Source organism: Psammomys obesus, unplaced genomic scaffold (genome assembly GCF_907164565.1).
Source record: "Psammomys obesus unplaced genomic scaffold, mPsaObe1.curated_primary_1811, whole genome shotgun sequence".
Classification (NCBI taxonomy): Eukaryota; Metazoa; Chordata; class Mammalia; order Rodentia; family Muridae; genus Psammomys; species Psammomys obesus.
This window is the reverse complement of record NW_026596143.1, coordinates 3591860-3614366: the sequence shown is the minus strand read 5'-3', so window position 1 is coordinate 3614366 and position 22507 is coordinate 3591860. Positions and strand designations below refer to the sequence as shown.

At 36.1% G+C, this 22507-nt stretch overlaps 1 protein-coding gene and 1 pseudogene across 1 annotated transcript in view; both read left to right on the top strand.

Annotated features, from left to right (window-relative positions):
• Tex15 (testis expressed 15, meiosis and synapsis associated) overlaps positions 1-21134 on the top strand; it is a 51042-nt gene extending 29908 nt beyond the window's left edge. Inside the window, exons 6-9 of the mRNA XM_055593473.1 lie at positions 5082-12115; positions 14266-14318; positions 16880-18108; positions 21060-21134. Coding sequence (XP_055449448.1) covers positions 5082-12115; positions 14266-14318; positions 16880-18108; positions 21060-21097 — 8354 coding nt within the window. The 3' untranslated portion in view covers positions 21098-21134. The remainder of the gene's footprint in view (positions 1-5081; positions 12116-14265; positions 14319-16879; positions 18109-21059) is intronic.
• LOC129666426 (U2 spliceosomal RNA) lies at positions 3381-3474 on the top strand (annotated as a pseudogene).
• Positions 21135-22507: the final 1373 nt, after the last annotated feature.

Below are 22507 nucleotides of genomic sequence, written 5' to 3'. Positions count from 1 at the left end.
ATTGAGAAGAGTATTGCATTGTATGACTGTACCATTGTATTGGGAAAATTTAGGCATCATTACCACTTCTTACTCCACATTGGTATTTTTATAAGGGTCTCAGTGCTAGTGTGCTAGAGTTTTACAGCGGAATTTCTGTTAACACTAAGAATGTTTAGCTTAAACTAGAGATAATGTCATGTGATTTTCTAAAGTGGTTGAGTCAGGTGCATTATGTTACATAATCATTTTATGTTCTTGGCAGCACAAAGTTTTAAACCTCATTTTAATTAGTCTAATGATTAGTATATGTTGACTCATTGTGTTTTTAATGTTTTTCCTAATTTTTAATTCTACTAGAATCTTTTCATCTTTGCCAATACTTAGTTACATCAGACTTTTTTCTGTTTCGGGTTACTGTAGCAGATTATTTCTGTTTTTGTTTTTTATCCAAATATGGACAAGGTTAGGGTCTCTTGGTAGATTTATTGTGCACTTGAATTCTCATTTAATGTGTGTATATGAGATGTACTTTTTCCTGTATGTTTGTGAGTGTGCTAGTGTTCATGCGTTATGAATGCTGATGTCACAACAGGATGTCCAGTGTCTTCAACTATTATTTGCTTTCTAATTGCCCTGAAGAGCCACTTCTCTGAAATTCCTGGTCTAATCTTTTACTCACATATTTTAATTGAGCTTTTTTGTGTGAAAGAGCTGTTTTATATGTCAGCTGTTAGATCTGGGATCATGTAAGTCTTAAAACTATTTTCTCTAGCTTTGTGATTTTTGTTTTCTACATTTTATCTGTCTTTAATGGACAGGACTGTGTTGTGTGTTTTCTTAAACCACGGTCTGATTTTGCAACCCAAACTAGTATGGAGCTCTGTCATATTACAGGTGGCCTGGAATACACAGTTATTTCTGTGCTTTATCCTCCCTGATTGCTGGAATTAGAGGTGTGATCCATCACACCTGATGTTAAATTTCTAATATGAGATATATTATTATATAAAGATAACTAATATTAAGTCTGTCTTATTTATTAATATTTTCCTACGTAAATGAAGTTGTTGAAAAGTTTGTAGAGCCAGGCATACACACCTTTAATCCGAGCATTCCATAGCAGGGCATGCAGATCTCTGTGAGTTCCAGGCCAGCCAGGGATAATAATGAGGCCCTGTCTCAAGAAAAAGAGAAAAATTAAAAATTCCATAGGCTGCTTTTACCATTTTGGTCTTTCCTTTTTAGAAATGTTAGCCACTGTACTTTCCATTAGTATCTCCAATCGTGTTATAGAAGTTTATTAGAAAATCTATCTAATCTGTTAACAGTTTAATTTTATAATACATTTCAAAATGTCTTTTAATAAATACCACTTCACTCTCAATAAATATACTTCATTCTTGTTATGAATAGTATTCATATTCATGTGTGTGTTCACTATGTTGTGTTTATACACTTAGCAGTCAGTGAATGATGTTTGGTTGTTTACAACTTTTGGCACGTATGCATAATACTATGATTATGTACAAGTTTTCAAGTGAACATGAATTTTCATTTGGTTTAGACATAATATACATAAGAATTTAATTGATGGGTCGTATTAGACATCTGAAAATCAATGGAGGAACTCTTCAGACTTTTTTTAAATGGTTGTATCATTTGCATTCATACTAGTTAGAGGCCAGCAGTGTCAAAGGGTTGCAGTTTCTCCACATCCATGTTAATACTTACCTGATTTTTTTTTATTGTAACTATCTTAGAAGGCATATAGTTTTCAAGATTTGCTTTATAGTTTTGTCAAGGTTGTTAATTTATTCTTTTAATACTAACAAATACAGTGCTTAATTTCTGTTCTGTGTTGGTCATTACAAATAGAAATATATTCAGTTGTGCATGATAACATTTTCTGCAACTTGCCTGAGTTTATTACTAGTTCTCATCATTTTAGTGTATTCCTTGGATTTTCTATATTCAATCAACCAATAAGGAGAGTTTTTGTTATCTGGATGTCGTTTTGGTTTTTGGATGGTGCTGATAGGTTGGTTGGTTGGGATTTTGTTTGTTTTTGTTTGGGGAGGGGATTGCTTAGTTGCTTGGTTTTTTGTTTTCTTAATTGCTCTGCCAAGTATCTCAAGCTGAATGTTTTAGAGAAGTCGTAAGACCAAATATCTTTTTGATAAAATTTAGGGGGAAAGATCCAGTCTTTTATTAGTAAGTATGATGTCAGCTGTGCAATTGTGACTTTTGTGTACATGCCTTTGTCATATTGACCTTCCCTTTTGTTTAATAACTGTTTCATCATCAAAAAGTTAGATTTTTGTCAAATGCTTTTTCTTTATATCTTGAAATGATCATGTGAATAATACCATTAGTCCTGATATAAATTTTACATGTTCTTGCCTCTATTTGCTACAATTTTGTCAGTGAATTCTTTGTATTCATAAGAGACAGCAGTCTATAGTTTCCTTGAGATATGTTTATGTGGTTTTAAAATAAAGGTAGTATGAAATCATAGGATGAATTGAGAAGTTTGTGCAGAATTGGCACTAATTTTTCAAATATTTGACTTCTCATAAAGGCATCAAGTCTTGAGTTTTTAAGAAGTATGTTAATTAACACTTTTCACTTACCTGTGGGTCACTATCATAGCTTCTTAAATTATGGGTCATGACCACATATGGGTTCGTGTAATCAAATGTGAGAGTCATGAAAATTTTGGCAACAACAAAAAAATTATGAACATAAAATGACGAAAAATTGATTCCCAACAAACATATGAGTCCAAAGTTTGGCAGTGCTAATCTAGAATGTATTATATAACTTCCCTGCTGTTTTGGTTCTAGGCACTACACATACCATCACACAGGCAGCACCAATACATGTTGCCTGAAATTTTGACTGAGATATAGAAGCATAATAGCTCAATTGAGAGAAAAAAAGACTTTTGCAGTTTTCCTACTATCATTCCCCAGCAGGTTTCAGATTAGTATAGCTTTGGATACTGTTATGCTAGAATGTATTATTTTTAAAGTTGCTGACTTTAGTTTATAATTAAGACAATTCCAACAATTTCAGAAATGGCTATACTACATGTTTATGAAAAAACCTTTCTCATAATTGGATTATAAAATTAAAACAAGTAAATATTAAAGATATTGAAAGTACTCTGTCTTAGAGTACCACTCAGCCAACAGTTAATTTTCATGTAAAAATAAGCATATTCATTTTACTTGTATACAGATTTGCTTGTGTGTAAAGTTAATACATGATAAAATTATATTTATGTCAAAGAACTGTTTAAAACTAAATTTATTATTGGTCAATGTTTCATTTGTGTACCTACTTTATATAGCCTTATATTTCGAGTCAAGTAAAAATTTCGTAGGGAAAAAAGAACAATTACTTCTTAACCTTTTGGCTATGATCAAGTGTGACGTCAGTTCTTACCAGTTTAATATCTGATACACCCTCTAGCGAGGACAGTTGCCAGTTGGATAGGGAAAGGGATGAGGAAAGGAAATGTGGGATTGAAAAAAACTAAAATTCATTATATAAAGTATGAAACTTTCAAAAACTGGAAAACTTTAGACAAAATAGTCACAGACGGATAAACCCTTTTCTGTACATTTTTGCTTATAGTAACGTGTTCATTTCATTTTTCTTATGTAGTATATTAATGTACAGTTGTTTATAATACAGAATTCCTCTAGAGTCTTCTTTTTAAGTTTTTCAAAGCAGGTTTTCTCTGTGTAGCCCTGGGTGCCCTAGAACTCACTCTGAAGACCAGGCTGGCCTCAAACTCAAGAGAGATCCACCTGCCTCTCCTTCTCTAGAGACTTATTTAAGATCAGTAGTAAATAATTTCTGATACTGTCTTGGGTCTTTTTCTCAAGTGTTTTGTTTTGATTATCTCATGTTGTGACATAATATAGTTGGTCAGGTACTTAATATATAAACCCAGACTAGCCCCAAACTTAGAGCTATTCTACTTCCTCAGTCTCTCAGGAGACGAGATTATAAGTATGAACCGCCACGCCCAATTTTTTTTTTCTTTCAAAACCATCCTAAAACATGTGGCTAAAGGATGTTCAGTGTTTGTTCCTTCCAAGGGTGTTTGCTATACTATGTCTGCAGAGAAAGAGGGTTCTGGTTTTGATTTTGGTTTTTTTGGTTTTTTTGAAACAGGGTTTCTTCTGTTTTAGCCTTGGCTGTGGAACTCACACTGTAGACCAGCCTACCCTCAAACACAGAGATGTGCCTTCCTCTGCCTCCCAAGTGCTGGGATTAAAGGCATGCATTTTACAGGACATTTTCTCCCTACTTTAATTTTTTTTATATTTTATTTACATGTGTTTTCTTCCAACTATGTCCTGTGGCTCAAACTCATCATCAAGCTAGATGGCAAACACAATTCCCCCTGACCCTTCTCTGTTGTTCCTTCCCTACTTTTTGATGTCATTGTCATTTGCTGCTTTTTTTTTTCCTTCTCCCATGGTAGAAGGAAAAGAAGCAAGGTGGTATCAGATAGAGACGGGTTTGCTTACTAGTGCATAGGTGCTATGAAATATTGAAAGTATAAGTGATAATTTGTAACAGAAAATGTTTTCTAATTTAATATTTTGTTTGTATGTATACTTAAAACTGGTTAGCCCAGGCCAGTCTCCTGTCAGTAGCCAAGGATGACCTTTAGCTTCTGGTTTCCCTGCCTTAGGCTCCCAAATGCTTGGATTACAAATATGTGCCCTCACACCTGGTTTTATGCAGTGCTGGAAACTCCTTCCATTATCTGAGTCTGAGGGACCAAACTCAGGTTGTCAACCCTGGCAGCAAGCAGTTTTACCTACTGAGCCATCTCTCTGACCTCTGCAAGTTTCTTTTGTAATATTTCTATTTTTTAGTTTATCAGAATTCACTTCTTATCAAATAGGTTTTTTTTTAAGTTGCTAGACTAGGATAATACTTTACATTGCAACATTTTTGTTCCTTATTGATATTTTCTCTTTCTGCTTTTTGTACTAAGAACAGATATTCACCACTAGGTTATTAAATGAATGCTCAGTTCAAATTATTCATGACATATTTTATTTATGTTCCCACAGAAAGAGCATGTTCTCTGAATAACTGTACAATTGCCAAAAGAATTGGAAAAGGAAAAGATGCTACAGTCATCTTTGAGCACTTCAGGAAACCTGTCAATCCGTTTGTTCAGGAAAATTGTCCGTGCAAAGCACTAAATTCAGCAATAGATCCTTTCAACTCAGATACTTGTAATTCATATGGAATTGTACAAAATGGAAATAGTTCTATGCTAGAAGCATACAGAAGACAGACAGAAAATTCATCAGAAATTAGAGATGCTTCTCAAGTATACACACACAACTCAAGTCTTCCTTTCATGCCCACTGATAACACAGCAAACGATAATGGTGACCAGTTCAGTGTGACCTATCTTAGAAGTATTTTAAGTAGTATTTCTGCTGCTTTTCCTTCTCACAACAATAGTAGCTCAAGTACAGTTATTACTTCAAAACTCATTAAGGACCCAAGACTGATGAAGAGAGAGCAAAGCTTGAGAAAACAAAACAATACTGCACGTTTGAGTGATGTTTTGTCATTTGATAAGAATTTGGGTGATGGTAATTCACAAATAAAGCTGACTAGTTCCATGTCTTCATCTAAAGTTTCCCCTACTGATCATGCTGACACTAAGTGCTTGGATGCCTCTGGCTTCACATTGTCTTCTGAAAGTTCACACTGTCAGACTCACAGTAAGGGCTCAAAGGACTATGACTGTAGAGCATCCAGTAAAATTGCTGTTACAGAACAACATAAAGAGCAACAAAAGTTGTCCTTCCCTAGTTCGTTATCAAACACATTTTCAGATGTTGGGAAACAAAAACACAATGAAGAAGAGGCCCAGAGAGTCGAAAAGAGAAGCAACATCCCAGTTTTAACTGAGCCAGACAATGAGTCACAAAACTTCTATGACTCAGAAAGTACTGGGAGCAAAGATTCTCAGAATCACATCTCTCAGAAATCACAGTCTTCTGATTTAAACACTATATATAAGGTTGATCACCAGATGTCTACAGTCTTCCCAGTCCAGAAGAAAGGAAACCTCTGTGAATACATGCAAAATACTGGAATGATGAGAACTTTCATCGGCCCAGAAGACAGTTCTAAACATGGAGTAAACCAGACTTGGTGGAAAGAAACTGTTAATTACTTTACTTATGAAACCAAAAGTAGTCCAATTGATAATTGCAGTACATTGCACCAGGAATACAAAGAAGGTGGAAATCTTAATTCTCTAAGGGGAAATTGTGAAAAAATACCAGCTACTCATAAGTTACAAATGCCCAAATCTCCCATATCTACCACAAGGGATAAAAAGGAACTAGATAGTGAAACATTGGAAGTAGAGTGTAATCTTACTCCAGATACAGTGTGTCTTTCACAAAAGCATCTTCAACACTCCTTGGACTGTGAAGATAATATTCATACAGATTTTTCTATGTCTCAAGGGCCAATAGATTTGAAAATACAAAATAATCAGAACTTTGTTAACATTTTGACTAATGCTTTTCATGAAACAAAAGATGTTCCCCTGGCCAGAGAACAACTCATAGATAAAGTTATTTTATCTTCTGCCATTGACATAGCTCTTGACAGTACAGGTTGCAACATAACTGGAGAATATGCATTCAACCAGAGGGAAAATGAAAATGAGGCAGTATCATTAGATAACCTTCAAAAAGAAGAAACTTCTACTATTAAAGATGATGTACAGGATCACAGCCTATCTTATGATGCAGAGTTGAGCTGTGATCTAAATTTGAAAATTAATTTGCAAGAGCAAAGAAATGATGAAAATGCAAATAAGGCTAAAGAGAGAGATAATACTTCATTTCCAGAATACAACACATATAACATAAATGAAAGTGAGAAGCAAGATTTTCATGCAAATGACCTTTCCACCAATATAGTTGAAAAGAGAGAAATTAAGAGTAGCACCAAAGGAGAAATTCAGAATTCTGAAGAATGTTCCACAGTTAGCTCAACTTGTGGAAAGAAAGATAATCCAGCAGAAACTGCATCGTCAGAGAGTGAAGATAGTACGAATGCTATGAAACAAGGACATGCACCAAATGATGGAGAAGGCAAAGGACACTTGGTGTCCACGTTTCCAGAAATTGAAGGTTCTACAGTGTCAGAGGCCTTAAATGCTACAAATCAAGTAGTTAGTACTACTGTCCTTAAACTAAGCACAAATCATGGAGATCATCAAAAATACCAGCTAAAAGAAACTTGTTCCTCTGATAGTTCAGATTTGAGTTTAGTAAAACATAGCATTTCTGATTGTCAAACTGATACTCATAACGGTAAATTACAAGACTTTGATCAATCAGCAAATGAGAATTCAGTTCTTCAAACTTCTGAATTGGGAAGTGTAATTGAGGTAGAACTTGAAGAATGTGATGATTCTTCGTTATTTCAACAAAATATACCAAGCCATGAAAATGATCTTTATGAAGAATTTGAGTTATATGAGTCTCTAAAATCTCGTATTGATTGGGAAGGCCTGTTTGGAAACAGTTATGAAGAGATGGAAACCTCAAGTTTGGCAAGAAGGGAGGGTGCGGATCAGCATCATTCTCCAGAGTTTAACTGTGTTTCTTTTTCTCCGCAAAAGGACAAAGGAGAGCTCCACAACCCAGTTTTTCTTCCAGATCTACAAGTTACAATTACAAACTTCATTAGTCTAAGAATCAGTTCCACTGATGATGAGTCTTTAGAGTTGAAAGATAATTTTTACAAGCCTGTAACTGAATCTGCAGAACCAGAAGCTAATACGGAAGGAAAAACTTCTGGATTTGGCATTTACTCCCAATCTTCTGGAAAAAATTCAAGTTTTTCATGTGAAAATAAGTTTGGTAATTCAGTGCAAGAATCAGGACATGTGAGCAAATCTAGACTCTCCCATTCATCCAGCTCGAGTCATAATACACATGTGAATCACATGTCTGCAAAACCAAGCAGTGACTCTTTATCTACTGAACCATCTGTCACAATCAGTGATAATAGTAAATGTCCCACAAAGTCAAAGCTTGACTTTAATGCTACTAGAAAAAAAAAGGACATGGAATCAAAAAATAGCAAAAAAAACCTGCGTGCATCTCCTAGGGATCAGAACATATCTCATAAGGATTTCAGGGAGAATGAAACTCACGATAAGAGGATGAAGCCAACGAGTCATGACTCCTCTGACCATTTTTTTTCCTTGTCCCAAGGACGGATTAAAATATTTTCACAGTCACAGAAGCACATTAGGAATGTACTGGATATTCTAAATAGTGAAGCATCTTTATGTAAAAGCAAACATCTGTCCAGAAAACTGGATAAAGTTGTTCTTCACTTAAAAAAGGCGTATAGAAGACTTCATACATCATTGCAGCTTGTATCTAAAGTGGGGGAAAAAAGAAAGGGCCCATTACCAAAAGCATATGCAGTAATATGCAACAATTTCTGGGAAAGTTGTGATCTTCAAGGTAGTTTGATGTCTGAAAGAAGATATTCTACTAAGCATTTTTTGTCCAAAAGATATGACAGACAGGGAGATAAAAGATTTTTAAGATTTGGTATTGATGAGTCCTTGGCCCCGGTATCAAAGCACAGATCTTATAGAACAAACAGAGAGAGAATTGCAGAGTGTCTATCAGGTGAAGTTATGTCTGGGCATATTTCCAGTAGTCTGAGTACTTTCCATGTGAGAGAATTTTGTGATGAAGAGCAACTTCCTGAATCACAGTTACCCCTAGCTTGTACATCCCAGAGTATAAGTGAGTTGGAATACACTAACAACATTGTGGGAAATACAGGCTCTTCTGAACTTGAACATTTTTCTGAAACAAGTGGTTACACGCTTTACCCAGAAGAAACACTAACTGAAAAAGAGTATCAGACTGATACACAGCTATCTAATAGTGACTCTGCAAAGCTTGAAAACCATTCAACACATAATATTAAGGATATAACAGAAGACTGTAACTCTGAAGATAAAACAGCTGTATGTGAAAGCAATTCAGTGCCTTTAAGTTTTGTAAAAGAAAACACAAGTCATAGTCCAGAGAAAAGTTATGATGCAACCTGTATAGCTAACAATGACATACTTGTTTCAGTTGTAGACTCAAACAAGAAGCGCTATTTAAATGTTGATGTCTGTGAACAAGATAACCTTGTATCTAGTGGTACTAGAAATGGAGACGCAATTTTTCCTGTAGAAAAGTGTACAGTTCCTGTGGAGGTCACACCAAGTATTCCGACAGGAAATATAGAAAGCAGAAGGTACATTATTCCTCCTTTGTCATCAAATGTAGTGACAGCTGGTGAGGAAGACTCTTCCGTGGGGGGAAATGAATTCTTCTGCATAAGCGAGAATGAGGTGAATGTTACTAAGGATTCTGTATTGGATCTAACGTCAGTAACTGAAGAAAATAAAAGTTGTAAGAAAAATATAAGGACATTGTCTTCCAGTGATAGTTCTCTGCTCTTAAGAGAGAATGTAAAGGGTCTTTCAAATAGATACATGGCTAAATACATCGAGGAGGAAAAAATGAGGAAAATTGAGCAAGCTATTTACAAGAACATGATTACTGAAGGATCAGCTATTACTATTAAATACAAACATCAAAATAAGATCCAAAAAGAAGAATCCTTACATGTAAACAAGAAAATACTTAGAAGCAACTTGACTGATTATCTGAGCATGAAAAATTCTACTATAGAGACAGTTGCTTTAAAAAACATTCCTAGTCAGCTTATTGAAAGAAAGGAAGCAGGGGAAATTAAAGTAAGTAACAACTCTCACTCCAACTGTCTCTCCAAGCCAGCCATTGCAGGAACTAATCATAGGCCTGCTTTACATGAAAACTCTGCAGTCACTGATCTTGAGAAGGAAGTAAAAGAAGAACATCACTCAGCTAATAACACATATCATGTGATGCAACTGTCTCAGATTTTACAGAGAGCAGATGAAGCAGCATCTTTGCAGATTTTAGAAGAAGAGGCTAAGGTTTGTCAAAATATTCTCCCTTTTTTTGTTGAAGCTTTTGAAAGACAGCAAGAATGTTCAATTGACCAAATCCTGATTTCAAGAAAGCTGTTGGTAGAACAAAACTTGTGGAATAATTTTAGATTTATATTGAAACCATGTGCTATTGATACTTGGGTAGAACTTCAAATGGCAATGGAAACTATTCAGTTCATTGAAAACAAGAGAAGATTCTTAGAAGGTAAACCAACATTCCGAAGCTTGCTTTGGTATGATGAGTCCTTATACAGTGAGCTGCTTCACAGGCCACGTGGATTTCAGCTGCAGTCCAATTTCTATCCTGGCTTTCAAGGACGACTAAAATATAATGCATTCTGTGAGTTACAAAATTACCATAATCAGTTACTTGAGTTCTTAACTGAAGCAGAAAAAGAAAATAATTCATACTATGCATTCTTAAAATACAAACGACAAATTAAAGAATGTGAAGCCATAATGAAGCACTGTTCTGATTGCTTTGACTTTTGTCTTTCTGTTCCATTTGCCTGTGGAGTTAACTTTGGAAATAGTTTAGGAGACCTGGAAACCTTAAGAAAAAGTGCTCTCAAGTTGATCAGTATACATGGGGGCTCTTCTAAAGTCCATTCCTATCCAGGAAAAAAAGACCACTTGTGGATCATTATAGAAGTTGTCTCCTCAAAGGTTAGTTTTATCAAGAGCAATGAAGAAATAAGTATCAAAATCTGTCTTTATGGTCTAGAACATATATATTTTGATGCTGCAAAAAGTCTTGTATGGAAAGAAAAAAGCCACTTTCTCCCCAAAAGACATTCAGAAAAACACAGAGAAATGGAGGAAATAAATGAATGTGCTTTTATTAAGTTAAAGAAGATCTGTGATATTCTCTCTAAAGGTTTAAACAATGAGCCAACTAGTATTGGGCTTGAAGAAGATTCTATGGTTGCTTCCAGACAACCAGCTGAAGGTAGCATAACAAACTGTAGGCTAAACAAAGCTTGGCTTTCATATCCAGATATTTGTTGTATTAGTGAGATACTGGATCAGGCTAAATCTGCAGACCTAGAAAAGTTACGGGACCTTACTCTCAGATGTACAGATCACTTAGAAATTTTAAAAAAATACTTCCAGATGCTTCAAGAAGATAACATAGATAATATTTTTATCACAGAAGAAAATGTTTTAGATATGTTAAACAACCACAACCATGGAGCTGTCATTTTAAAGCCTGAAGCTGTTGATATTTACATTGAAATTGTCATGCTCTCAGAAACCGTTCATTACCTTAAAAACTCAATAGCAAAGAAACTACACAACCAGAGGTTTCGAGGTATGCTCTGGTTTGATTGGTCTCTCCTTCCTGACCTTATTGGCTGCCAAGAAGAAATGGCTTCCATTTCAGTTGGTGACAACCAAACAGATTGCCTTTGGAAAGTGATAGAGACTGCTATTTCTCACATTAAAAAAGAGTTGGCTGTTATCTATGGATACAGTGAAGCTGTTAATTGTTCCTATGCTCTGCGCTTATTCTCCAGAGAACTTAAAGAACTTACAGGAATTAAAAGACTTCTAAATAAGTCTAAGCATTTACTTTCCACATATATTGACTTGGTACCACATACTGCATCTGTAAATTATGGAAACAGTGTGGCAGAATTAGAACATAACTATAAGCAGTTTTTTATATTGCTGAAAAATATAATGTCTGTCCCTCAGAAAGATTTCGGAAAAATGGTCCATATTATAAAAGTTATGAAGACAATTGAACATATGAAGATGATAAACGCTAAAGGTACTAAATTGTCTACTCATCTTCTCTTTTTCCAAATGCTGCGTAACAGAAGGAATGCTTTGCAACTAAGCAGAAAAGAAAAGATGGATATGCCCGTTTCAGAACTTGAGGAGGACAACAGTCAACCCAAGATTTCTGTGCAGACACCCTCAGTTGCAGAAAGTACAATAAAAAACAGTTCCTCTAAAAAACGACCTGTGACTGTAGACACATGTGATGTCTCTCCGGGAAAAAGAAATACTAATGCTGCTTTCAGTCGTAAAAAGCAAAAGGTACAAATTGTTTGTTTGTTTTGTCTTGTTTTTGGTTTCATTTTTTTAGAGACAGGGTTTCTCTATGTAGGCTTTGCCGTCCTGGACTCAATTTGTAGACCAGCCTTGCCTGCCTCTTCCTCCCTGAGTGCTGGGATTACAGGCATGTGCCACCATACCCAGCTAGGTAGAAATGTTTTAAAATCAAACTTGCAAATATTCTTGAACACAACAAGCTTTCTCTAACCAGAAAAGTGCTTACAGAATATAAAAGTTGAGGTTTGAAATTCTGCCTGCTTTTAGTATTAGATTAAATGACTCATATTCTTTACAAAATGATGTAATTTGAGGTACCTTGCAAGTACAAATTTTTCATTCTTTTTACTTTAGAAAGTATTTTGTGAAAGAATAAAGTTTAATAGCTAATAAGGGAGCATGTTCATTATTGTGAATGTGAGTGACCAGTTATTTATTGAGTAGTTTCTATGAGCAATGAACATTAAATGAACGTTAAAAATTGGGTAAATCCTGTTAGAATAATAGGACAGATATTTTTAATATACAGGTGTCATAGTTACAAAAGTCTCATGAATACATCTTATCAGCATTTATATAATATGTGTTTATTGATTTTTATTGTATTGAAATTAGAACCCAGACTCAGCATATGCTAGGCAAGTACTAGCCAGGAGCTGTGCTTCCAGACAATTTAAATTGGTGCCAGGAAGAGTGAGACAGGGCTTAAAGGAGATTTTGTGGGTCTGAGACTATATCACAGACCTTAGCAGGCTCCAGATCCCTGTGTTCAACAGGGGCGCACACACACACATGAAATTCAGGGGTGCAGAGGGGGCCTTACCCCAGGTCTTAAATAAAGGCCTAAGACTAAAGAATAATGTTATCTGTGAGATGTGTTGGTTTTAGGGTTTTGTTTTGTTAGTGATTTAAAAGGCAATAAAATTCTGAGTATACTTAAAAATGGTAAATCAGCCAAGACTAGAAATGGTGATGATTTTTTAGCAGAATGGAATATTGGGCTGGAGAGATGGCCCAGTGGTTAAGAGCACTGGCATTTCTTCCAGAGGTTCTTAGTTCAATTCCCAGCAACCATATGGTGGCTCACAACCATCTACAATGAGATCTGATGCCATCTTCTGGTATGCAGGTATACATGTAGACAGAACATTGTATACATAAAAAATACATAAATAAATATTTTTTAAAAGGAATGGAAAATACAGTAAAAGTGTTTCAGATTTTGCTATTCTCCAGATTTGGTTAATTTGCATATATATAGTTTGTATCTTGGGAATGGCACCAAAGTATGGACATGAAATTCATTTATGTTTCATGCACAGTACCCAAAGGTAATCCAAAGGTGATTTTGTAGTAATTTTAATTTCTAATGGTACAAAAGGTTCCTGATATGAACATTTCTGCGGTTCTGTGTCATAGCTCAGAGCACTGAGATTTTTGAAGGCTTTGCGTTTGGGATTTGGAGATTAAGAGCAGTCATCCTGTATCTCACAGATAATACTTAGAGAATTGATAGTTATTCATGTCTTACACAGACAAACATTCGGCTAAAACACACCTGTGCACATAAAAAAGAAAAGCTTTTTAAAAATAGTCATATATGCACTGAGTAGATGACTTAGTACGTAAAAGTACCTGCCCCATGCCTGGTGATCTTGTTCAAAACTCAGGATCCTAAAGGAGAGAAATGACTCATGTAAATTGTCCCTTGACCTCTACACATGCATACCCACATACATGTGTAATGAAATACTTTTTCAAAAAAAAGAAAAGTTGTGGGACTTCATGGCTTGTTTGCTAACAAGGGAACAATAAACTGATCTTGGTGGCACAGGGCTAAGGAACGAGAGGGAGAGGGATCTCAAGTTGAGACTAACCCGAGTTACATAGTAAAGTCCTGTTCACAGCAGAGAGGGAACAATTATAACTTATAAGGTTAGTCTTCAGTTTTAAAGTATGTGAGTATGTGGGCAAGAATATTACAGATTTATTTTTTTAAAGAAGTTACTGTAAACATGAACTATTGTATGTAAGTCTAACAGTCACTTTTTTGAATGGGTGAATAGATGGATGTTATAATATAGTTTGTCATCACTAATGCAAACTTGGGTGTTTATTTTTCTATTTTTTTATAGGTTACAATGAAAGATGTTGGAAACAGACAAAAGACAATATCCAATCATCTAAGGTAGAAGTTACCACCAATCCTTTTCATAAAATCCAAGTAAAAATGGGCAAATAATAAAGAACAAAAATAAAAGAATTTGTAGTTATGTGTAAACTATTAAATTATACCATGCAGCTTAGAGGACAAGCATGAGAGATGTACACATTTGTTTCAGACTGAGGCCTAATGATCTTGAACTTCCCTCTAAATATTGAAGGCAAATGCCATGTAAGATTATGAACATTAGCTAGAGCTTATATAAGGATGATTGCTAAACCAAGAAAGGAAGTTTATATTAACAGGCATTGCTTAGCAGACTGTTTTCTAGAAGTGCATTAAAGAATGAAGTAAATAGCTGGGCATGGTGGTGCACACCTGTAATCTCAGCACTCAGGGAGGTAGAGGCAGGGGTCATTGCTATGCATTTGAAGCCAGCTTGTTCTACAAAGCAAGTCCAGGACAGCCAAGGCTACACAGAGAAACCTTATCTCAATGAATGAATGAATGAGGCAAGTAATTAATTTTGAAGTGGATTTTACATACTAACTAAATTTCAAAATTGATGAAAGGGAAATTGCCATCTTATATCAATGGCACATAAATGGAAATGGTGTGTATAGTACAGACAAAACAAGAATTCTGTTTCATAGAAGGATGTTTTAACTGTAAAATAGGAAGAATATACTCAAAGGCTATATTTTTTTCTTTCTTTTTAGTTTTTTGAGACAGAATTTCTCTGTTGCGATGGCTGTCCTAGAACTCATTTTTTAGACCAAGCTGGCCTTGAACACAGAAATCATCCTGCTCCTGCCTCCCAAGTGCTGGGATTAAAGGTGTGCACCACCACAACCAGCCAAAAGCTATTTCTTAAACTGATAAGTTAAGTACAGAAAATTCACTAAAATAACTTACATTTTTATCATTTTGTGCTAAATCATTTATCTCTATAAAATTTTGGATTTCTGACTATCCATTTTTTTCCATTTTATGAAGGTTAATAAATAATATATATAAAGGAAGAACAAACAGCTTCCTTTCTTGATTTTTTTTCTCTTTTAAAACAATACTACATTTCTATAATTCATTTCATAGCATATGTGACTCTGAATTATTGCAAAGTGACATATAAAAACAGAATAGCCAGGCTTGGTGGCAGAAGTTTGTAATCCCAGCACACAGAGAGGCAGAGGCAGGGATCTCTGTGAGTTTGAGGCCTGCCTGGTCTACAGAGTGAGTCCAGGACAGCCAAGGCTATGCACACAAAACGAACAAATAAAACCACTGTCTCGGAAAAAAAAAAAAAAGAGTACCAGAGGGTAATATACACCAGTGTAATTATCTTAGTCTTGATAACTGAGTCGTTGCTGCTTTAAAGAATTAAACTGTAAGTCAGCAAAAAAAGTTAATTCTTCTATAAGGTTGACACAGAGGACTACTTAGAAATGAATATCCTCTGAAGGGACAGACCACTTGAAGTCTACATAAGAATTCATCAATGAAAATAAAATTAAAGACAAATTATCTGCTCTGGAAACTCAGTATATAGCATTAGGTGACAATATGGGTTATCTACAGAGGAGGACATTGCTACCAGTCCTAATGAGACCTGATAAGCTAGGGTCAGATGGAAGGGGAGGAGGACCTCCCCTATCAGTGGACTGTGAGAGGAACAGGGAGGAGGTGAGGGTGGGAGGGATTGGGAGGAAGCTACAGCTGGGATATAAAGTAAATAAATTGTAATTAATATAAAAAATGGCCTTTTGATTTCCTCAGAAGGGTACAGAGACTCTAGGCCAAAGATAAATTCCTCTCAACTCTACAGAAATAGTACTTTTTTTTTTACTTTCTCAGCATACTTTGGCTGTTGATACTGTAATAGTTGCCTAATTAAGACTTTAAACTTACTAAGAATGCCACGAATATTAAGTTGGCAAGAATTGTGCAGGTCTATCTTTCTTATCCTCAGAAGATGAGCAAACAAAAACATTTTTTTAACAGGGAAAAGGAGAGGCTTTTAGTGGTAGGGACCCACGACTGGTAGTGACATCAAAAGAGATGAAGACGGGGCAGATAGCCAATGAGGAGTCATGGAGCCTATCAGTGGGTTGGCAGTCTGCAGACTAGAACATTTGAATAATGGTGCTTTCCTACTTTTAACATGTTTTATTAGAAAAATTTCAAATCACTCGGTCATCTAACACAGTATGTTTTGAAATGTGGAGACTATCATCTTCAACAAGAACCATATCTAAATTCAAACTGAGGGCGCAAAACTGGAAAGTATTTTACTTGTATACTTCCAGTAAAATTAGAACATGTCAATCTTATGAATTCTTTGGGGTTTTTTTGACAGTTTCTCTGTCTAGCCTTGGCTGTCCTAGACTCACTTTGTAGACCAGGCTGGCCTCAGACTCACAGAAATCTGCCTGCCTCTGCCTCCCTGAGTGCTGGAATAAAAGGCGTGTGCTGCCACATCCTGCTTCTTGTGAATTCTTACACTAAATAAAAATTTCATATGTTTATCTGTTAAAATGTTATAACTGTATCTTTAAAGTTGCTTGTATTTATATTACACTTAATAGTGCTACAGGATTTCATTCTGAAGATGAAAACAAAATAGAATCAAATTCATCTAACAGTCTGAAAAGAAACTCTGCATCTCCAGAAATGGTCAGTAGACAAAGCTCAGCACCCGGCTCACTTTCACCTGCTGAGACCATACAAGACACTTGTATACCAAAGTCAGAAAGCAAAGTAGAGTCAACAGAGAGCTCACCTGATGCTTTAGTATGTCTCACTGAACAGCAGGAAAACTCAAATGACATAAAGAAAAGAAAAGGGAATTGTAGTGCTCCTGAAACAAATGTTAAGGAAGACAGTGCCTTAGTAACTTGTGACCAAAAGGATATAGATGCCACTTGCTCACCTGACAATACACCTGCACAGAAGTCGCATGAAAATACACAGATCTCTCCTTCAAACATAAGAGCTGAAGGTGATGACCCTCTTGTTCTTAATGCATCCATGCCCTCCATGTCTGCTTCCCATTCTATGAAGGCCCTCCATAGTAATCTTGAAATGAGTGACACAGGCTTTCAACATGAAGATCATGAAATACTAGATTTGTCTATTAAAGATTGTACATGCACCAGCTCTCCAGAAGCTGTGTGTATCCAGGACAAAATTCCTGTCCTGCAAGTAGATAAGATACATCCTATAAAACATGGATCATCAAAAGAGTATATGAAGTATGCACCGAATCCCAATTTTGGCTCACGTGGGAACTCATCCTGTGCTCAGAGAGCAGCACACCCTGCCCTCTCTGAACAAGATAAAGAGAATACAAAAGTCCTAACTCAGAAAGCTGGTACGTCGTGGAGTGCACCTCTACAGTCTGCGTGTACTGGAGCATTTAATACTTCCGAGCGTTCATTTGGAATTTCACATCCATACTATTCTTGGTGTGTTTATCAGTACAGCAGCAGCGGCACTGCTGCTACTCACACATACCAAGCGATGACAGCATACGGGATACAGCCACCTCCTCCTCCAGTGTTGGCGACAGCTGCAAGTACTGTCCAGAACACGCATGTCAGTCGTTCATACTCTGAACATTTTACTTACTTTGCTGGACAGCCACAAGCGAATGCCTTTATCCCAAGAAATGGGTATCCAATATATCACATGCCCATTTCTTACAATTACCAACAACCAGTTTATTCACAGTTTGCTTCTCCTCAGCCAGTACCACAAGTCTCGGATCCCTACCCTCCTAACCCAGGTGTGTGTCCACAAGTTACTTGGACTTACGGTAAGTTGGCTGTTTCAGTGCTCAGTTCATTTTTATTTTTGGCTTTATATTTATGTAAATGAATTTACAAGTGATGATACATACAGCAGTTTTCTTTGTAGACTTATTGAATTGCTTCTGTACTGAGCAAATTTTGTTGAATTTTGTTTTAAGAGGTAAATCTAGTCAGAAAACAGAAAAGAAAATTGTCAGTAATATATCTTTCAATAAATATCTTTAGGAAATAGCTATACCAATTACAGTGAAATTTATGCAATGATGAAACCATTAAGTCTTATCATACACGTTTTTAATAACATGACTTTTTTTTAAACTAGCTTCACATATGTAGATAAATAAAAGAACAAAAATACTGAAATACACCAACAATTTAATCATCCACTCCCCAGGGGCAATCAGTGGTAGGGTATGTGGAGAGTCGTCTTCTGCATGTTCTGGATTTTATGTTATGAAGCTTCATTTTGATAAATGGAGGGAAAGAGTGAAAAAACAAGTATAGGAAAGGGGAAATCATCAATTATTTAAGCAACCTTTTTTCTTGCTCAATTTTCTAATACTTTCGTATAAGTGAATGCCATTAATTGGAAGGTATTAGGCTAAAAACTTAGTAGACTTTGCCTCTTGAACTAATTTTTTTCTATAAAGCACTAGTTGTAAAATATCACATTAAAGCCAGGCGGTGGTGTCACGTGCCTTTAATCCCAGCACTTGGAAGCCAGAGGTAGGCAGATCACTGTGAGTTCAGAGATAGCCTGTTCCACAAAGTAAGTCCAGGACAGCCAGAGCTACACAGACAAACTCTGTCTTGAAAAAATAAAACAAAAACAATCACATTAAATACAAGTTGAAAAGTAGGGTTTATTTTGGCCCACAGTTTATAGAATACAGTTCATTATAAAAAGGGGTGGCAGCGAAGCATTTGGTAAGCTGATTACAGTACATAGGAAGCAAAAAAACATGTTGCTCCAAAATGCAAGTGTTGTTTGCATGTTTCAAATTAAGGAGAAGCAAACAAATTTTTTAACTACTCTCCTGAAACCAATTACATAAAGCACCCAAATATTCTCTCATCGCAGATAAAATATCCTTTAAACTTAAAGAAGAAAATCCTTGTTAGTGTCTTAGAGAAACACAAGCGAATTTCTCTTAAGCAGTTGTTTTCAACCCCTTACTTAAATGGGGTGGAAAACTTAAATAAGTACAACTTAATAGGTAGAAAAGCTTATTGGATGTATTATTTGTCTCAATTGGAATGGAAGTAATGTTGAATAAGTCTGTTCTTTTCCACTCCCTCCCGCCATGGATGGGGTCCCCAGCACCTTAAATATCCATGAGAAGTGCTCTTTGAGCTATAAGCCAGCCCAATATAATTTTATAATTTAGAAATTTTAACCAGGAGTGAGGATTCATAGCTGTATTCTGAGTTCTTAGGAAATGGAGCAGAAGAGTCAAGAGTTCTGGGGCAGACTTGGCTATAAAATGAGGTTGATGTTTGCATTGACCACGAGAGAGAGAAAAATCTGCAGCACCACTGCAATCTAGTTACTATTGATTCATTATAAACTGTGGAATTGTTAAGAGCCCAGGTGGGAAGGTTATAGACCATCACACATACAAGGCCAAATTGGTGTCCTTTTAGCTGGCAGCCAATAAATAGCAGGCTTTCCACCACAGACCTCTTGGCACCAGAGCTCAGGAGAACAGCATTAAAAAACAAAACAAAAAAAAAAAAACATCATTGTAAGGTGTAGGTCAGGAGGACCTTCTAGCATTTATTTTGGCAGAACACATCAGTTGTTCTGGCTATACATCTGGGCCATAACCAGGCTCATGGAAAGTCCCAGATGTATTGCCAAGGCAGACATGACTCTTCAGGGAGCTTAGAGGTTGCAAAGTGCCTGAGCAGACACAAGGTCAGAGTGAGAGAGGAGGACAAGAAGGCACCACCTCAGTCACTTCAGAATAGCATTCCAGTTCTTTCCTGGAGCTCCCGTACTGCCGGCCTCACTTGCAGGTCTCACTGAAGCTGTTGCTGTTCTATTTAACAGGCCCTCTAGTACAGCAGTGATACTTTCTGCATTCTTCTCTAACATGATAAAACCTATTGCATAGTAGTATAACTAGGTACCTTTTTCTTCCCTCTCTGCCCTGCCAAATGAGTCCAGACAGGACAGAATGGTTAGCCTGAGAAAGCCTAGAGGAGAGAAGAGGGAGAAAGTGTAGCTGTGTATTTCCCTTCTAGTTGATGCCATCGGTGGTGCTGTCAGGTAGACACCAACCACAGTAGACATGGCAGATTCATGATTTAGACAACTCAGTTTCTGAAATGGGAAATCTTGATTGTAATGTCCACAAAGTTGCACATGGTTTGAACATTCTTCTGTTACTAACAGTTAAACTATTTGTGATAGTAAGAAAAGGTCAGTCTGGTATCAAGCCCAACTGTGACTCAGAAATCTTATTTATTGCTTGATCCAGTGAAGCAAAAAAGAAAGAATTAAGTATTAAAATATCAGAAATCCCTTTTTAAAAGTAGGAGACAATTGTGGTATTACAAGTTCATCTTTTAGTTTCGTTGGTGTAAACAATGGACAGAAGTCACTTATCACAGTACATGCATATTTAAAAAATGCAAAAATCCTGTTAACACCTTTATTGCTCAGGATGCTTGGGTTTTACACCAGACTTAAGATACTTGAAATTTGTGTACCAAACATAGTGTGGTTTTTATTCTGTTAATTTTCACGAATATCCAAGATACAGATGAAGAAACTACCACCCAGAGAACCTTAAATTACCTTGTTGGAATTCTCTAAATGTTAGAGGTCCAGTTGGATCTCAGCCTCTTTGACTTTCACTTAACTCAGACTATTTTTACTATATGCTACTACTTAGTATTAGTCTATATCATTACTACACCTCAAGTCTTTGCTTTTGTTTTTTTCTTCCAGCTCCATGGCAACAGGATCCATTTCCGCCAAGGCATTAAAAATAAAGCTCTTCATACCGAAATAAATGCAACTGTTTTCTCAAGTATTTTTGCCTACGTATTTTTTTACACCTGCATAATTTGCTTTAGTGTTCAATAATTTTAAAGGTATATAAGTGTAGCATGTCAGATAACTTTTATAAAATGTGTGATTATAATAGTGTGTCACATAAAATAATGGGAAATTACTTTTTAACATCTGAAATTTTTCATATGAAAAATTACTTTCATGCAGTTATAAAGGGGCTTATTTCAGTGTTCAGTATTACCATTATTGAGCAGCAATGGCAGCAATAACTCAACCAGGTTTTGTTTCTGTTTTCAATACACTGTTATGATATTTTACCATTGTATTGTATTTAAAAAGAGGAAAAGTTTTCTTGGATTAGTCAGTCATTAGACCAGGATTTTGATAATTCTTACTACTTTATTCATACAATTTGTAATCCTATATTTTGATGAGCTCCTTTACTTTTATCATCTATCATTTTTACTCAAAATGTTTATAAACACTACAGAAGTTTCTATGTTTTCACTGCTTGCTTAAGGTGACATCAAAATTCAGAGACATTTTCCACAGGATACTCACTCAGAATTGTTTCTTGAATATTTGAATGGTGGTTCTAACTTTTTAACACATCATGTGTTTTCACTTAACTTAGCCCATATTGGAACATAGTAGCATTTTAATGCTTTAGCTGTTTTCATCTTCAACATTGTGAGCATGTGGAGTTTTTCTTATTAGTGATCACTATTAGCAAACAGAATATAGAACATAGTCTTGGATGGTGTCTCTACACATCCATTACACTTCCTGAAGCTCAGCAACAGTCTCTGAGTTAGTCTCTGGGTTGGTCTCCAGTCAGGAAAAGCCTTCAACACTGACTAACCTTCTTCTCCACTTGTGGTTTACTCTGCTGTTAAACCAATACAGGTAGCAGTTACACTGTTTCTTCAGACTTTGTTAAGAAGGTCTTTGTGTTATCTTGCAGAAGCCTCCAAAAAGCCTATATTTCTGCCTTATTTACTATAGACTAACTCAAGTTTCAATTCAAAAAGACTTCTGGGGCTTCCCCCAGAAAAAGCCTCTGTAGTGGCATTAGGCCAGGAAGATGGGATCTTAATGCTTAAGTTGTGTCAGCACGCAGACTTAAAGGGATGCTGTCAGGGCAGAACCATAACTGAAAGAAGTAGGCCATTCCAGTGTGTGACAGGCAAGCCACAATAATGTCATGTCTTCATGCTGTTTTGTTTCAAAATAGTATTGTTAGGCCCAGCATGAGTCTAATTTCGAGAAGGGATGAAGAGAACTCAGGAGACGGGTCTCAATGCAAAATCGCAAGAGGTTTATTTTGACCATTGCGCAATGGGGTCACCCCTGCTAGTCAGCAAGGAGTGGCACTGGGAGAC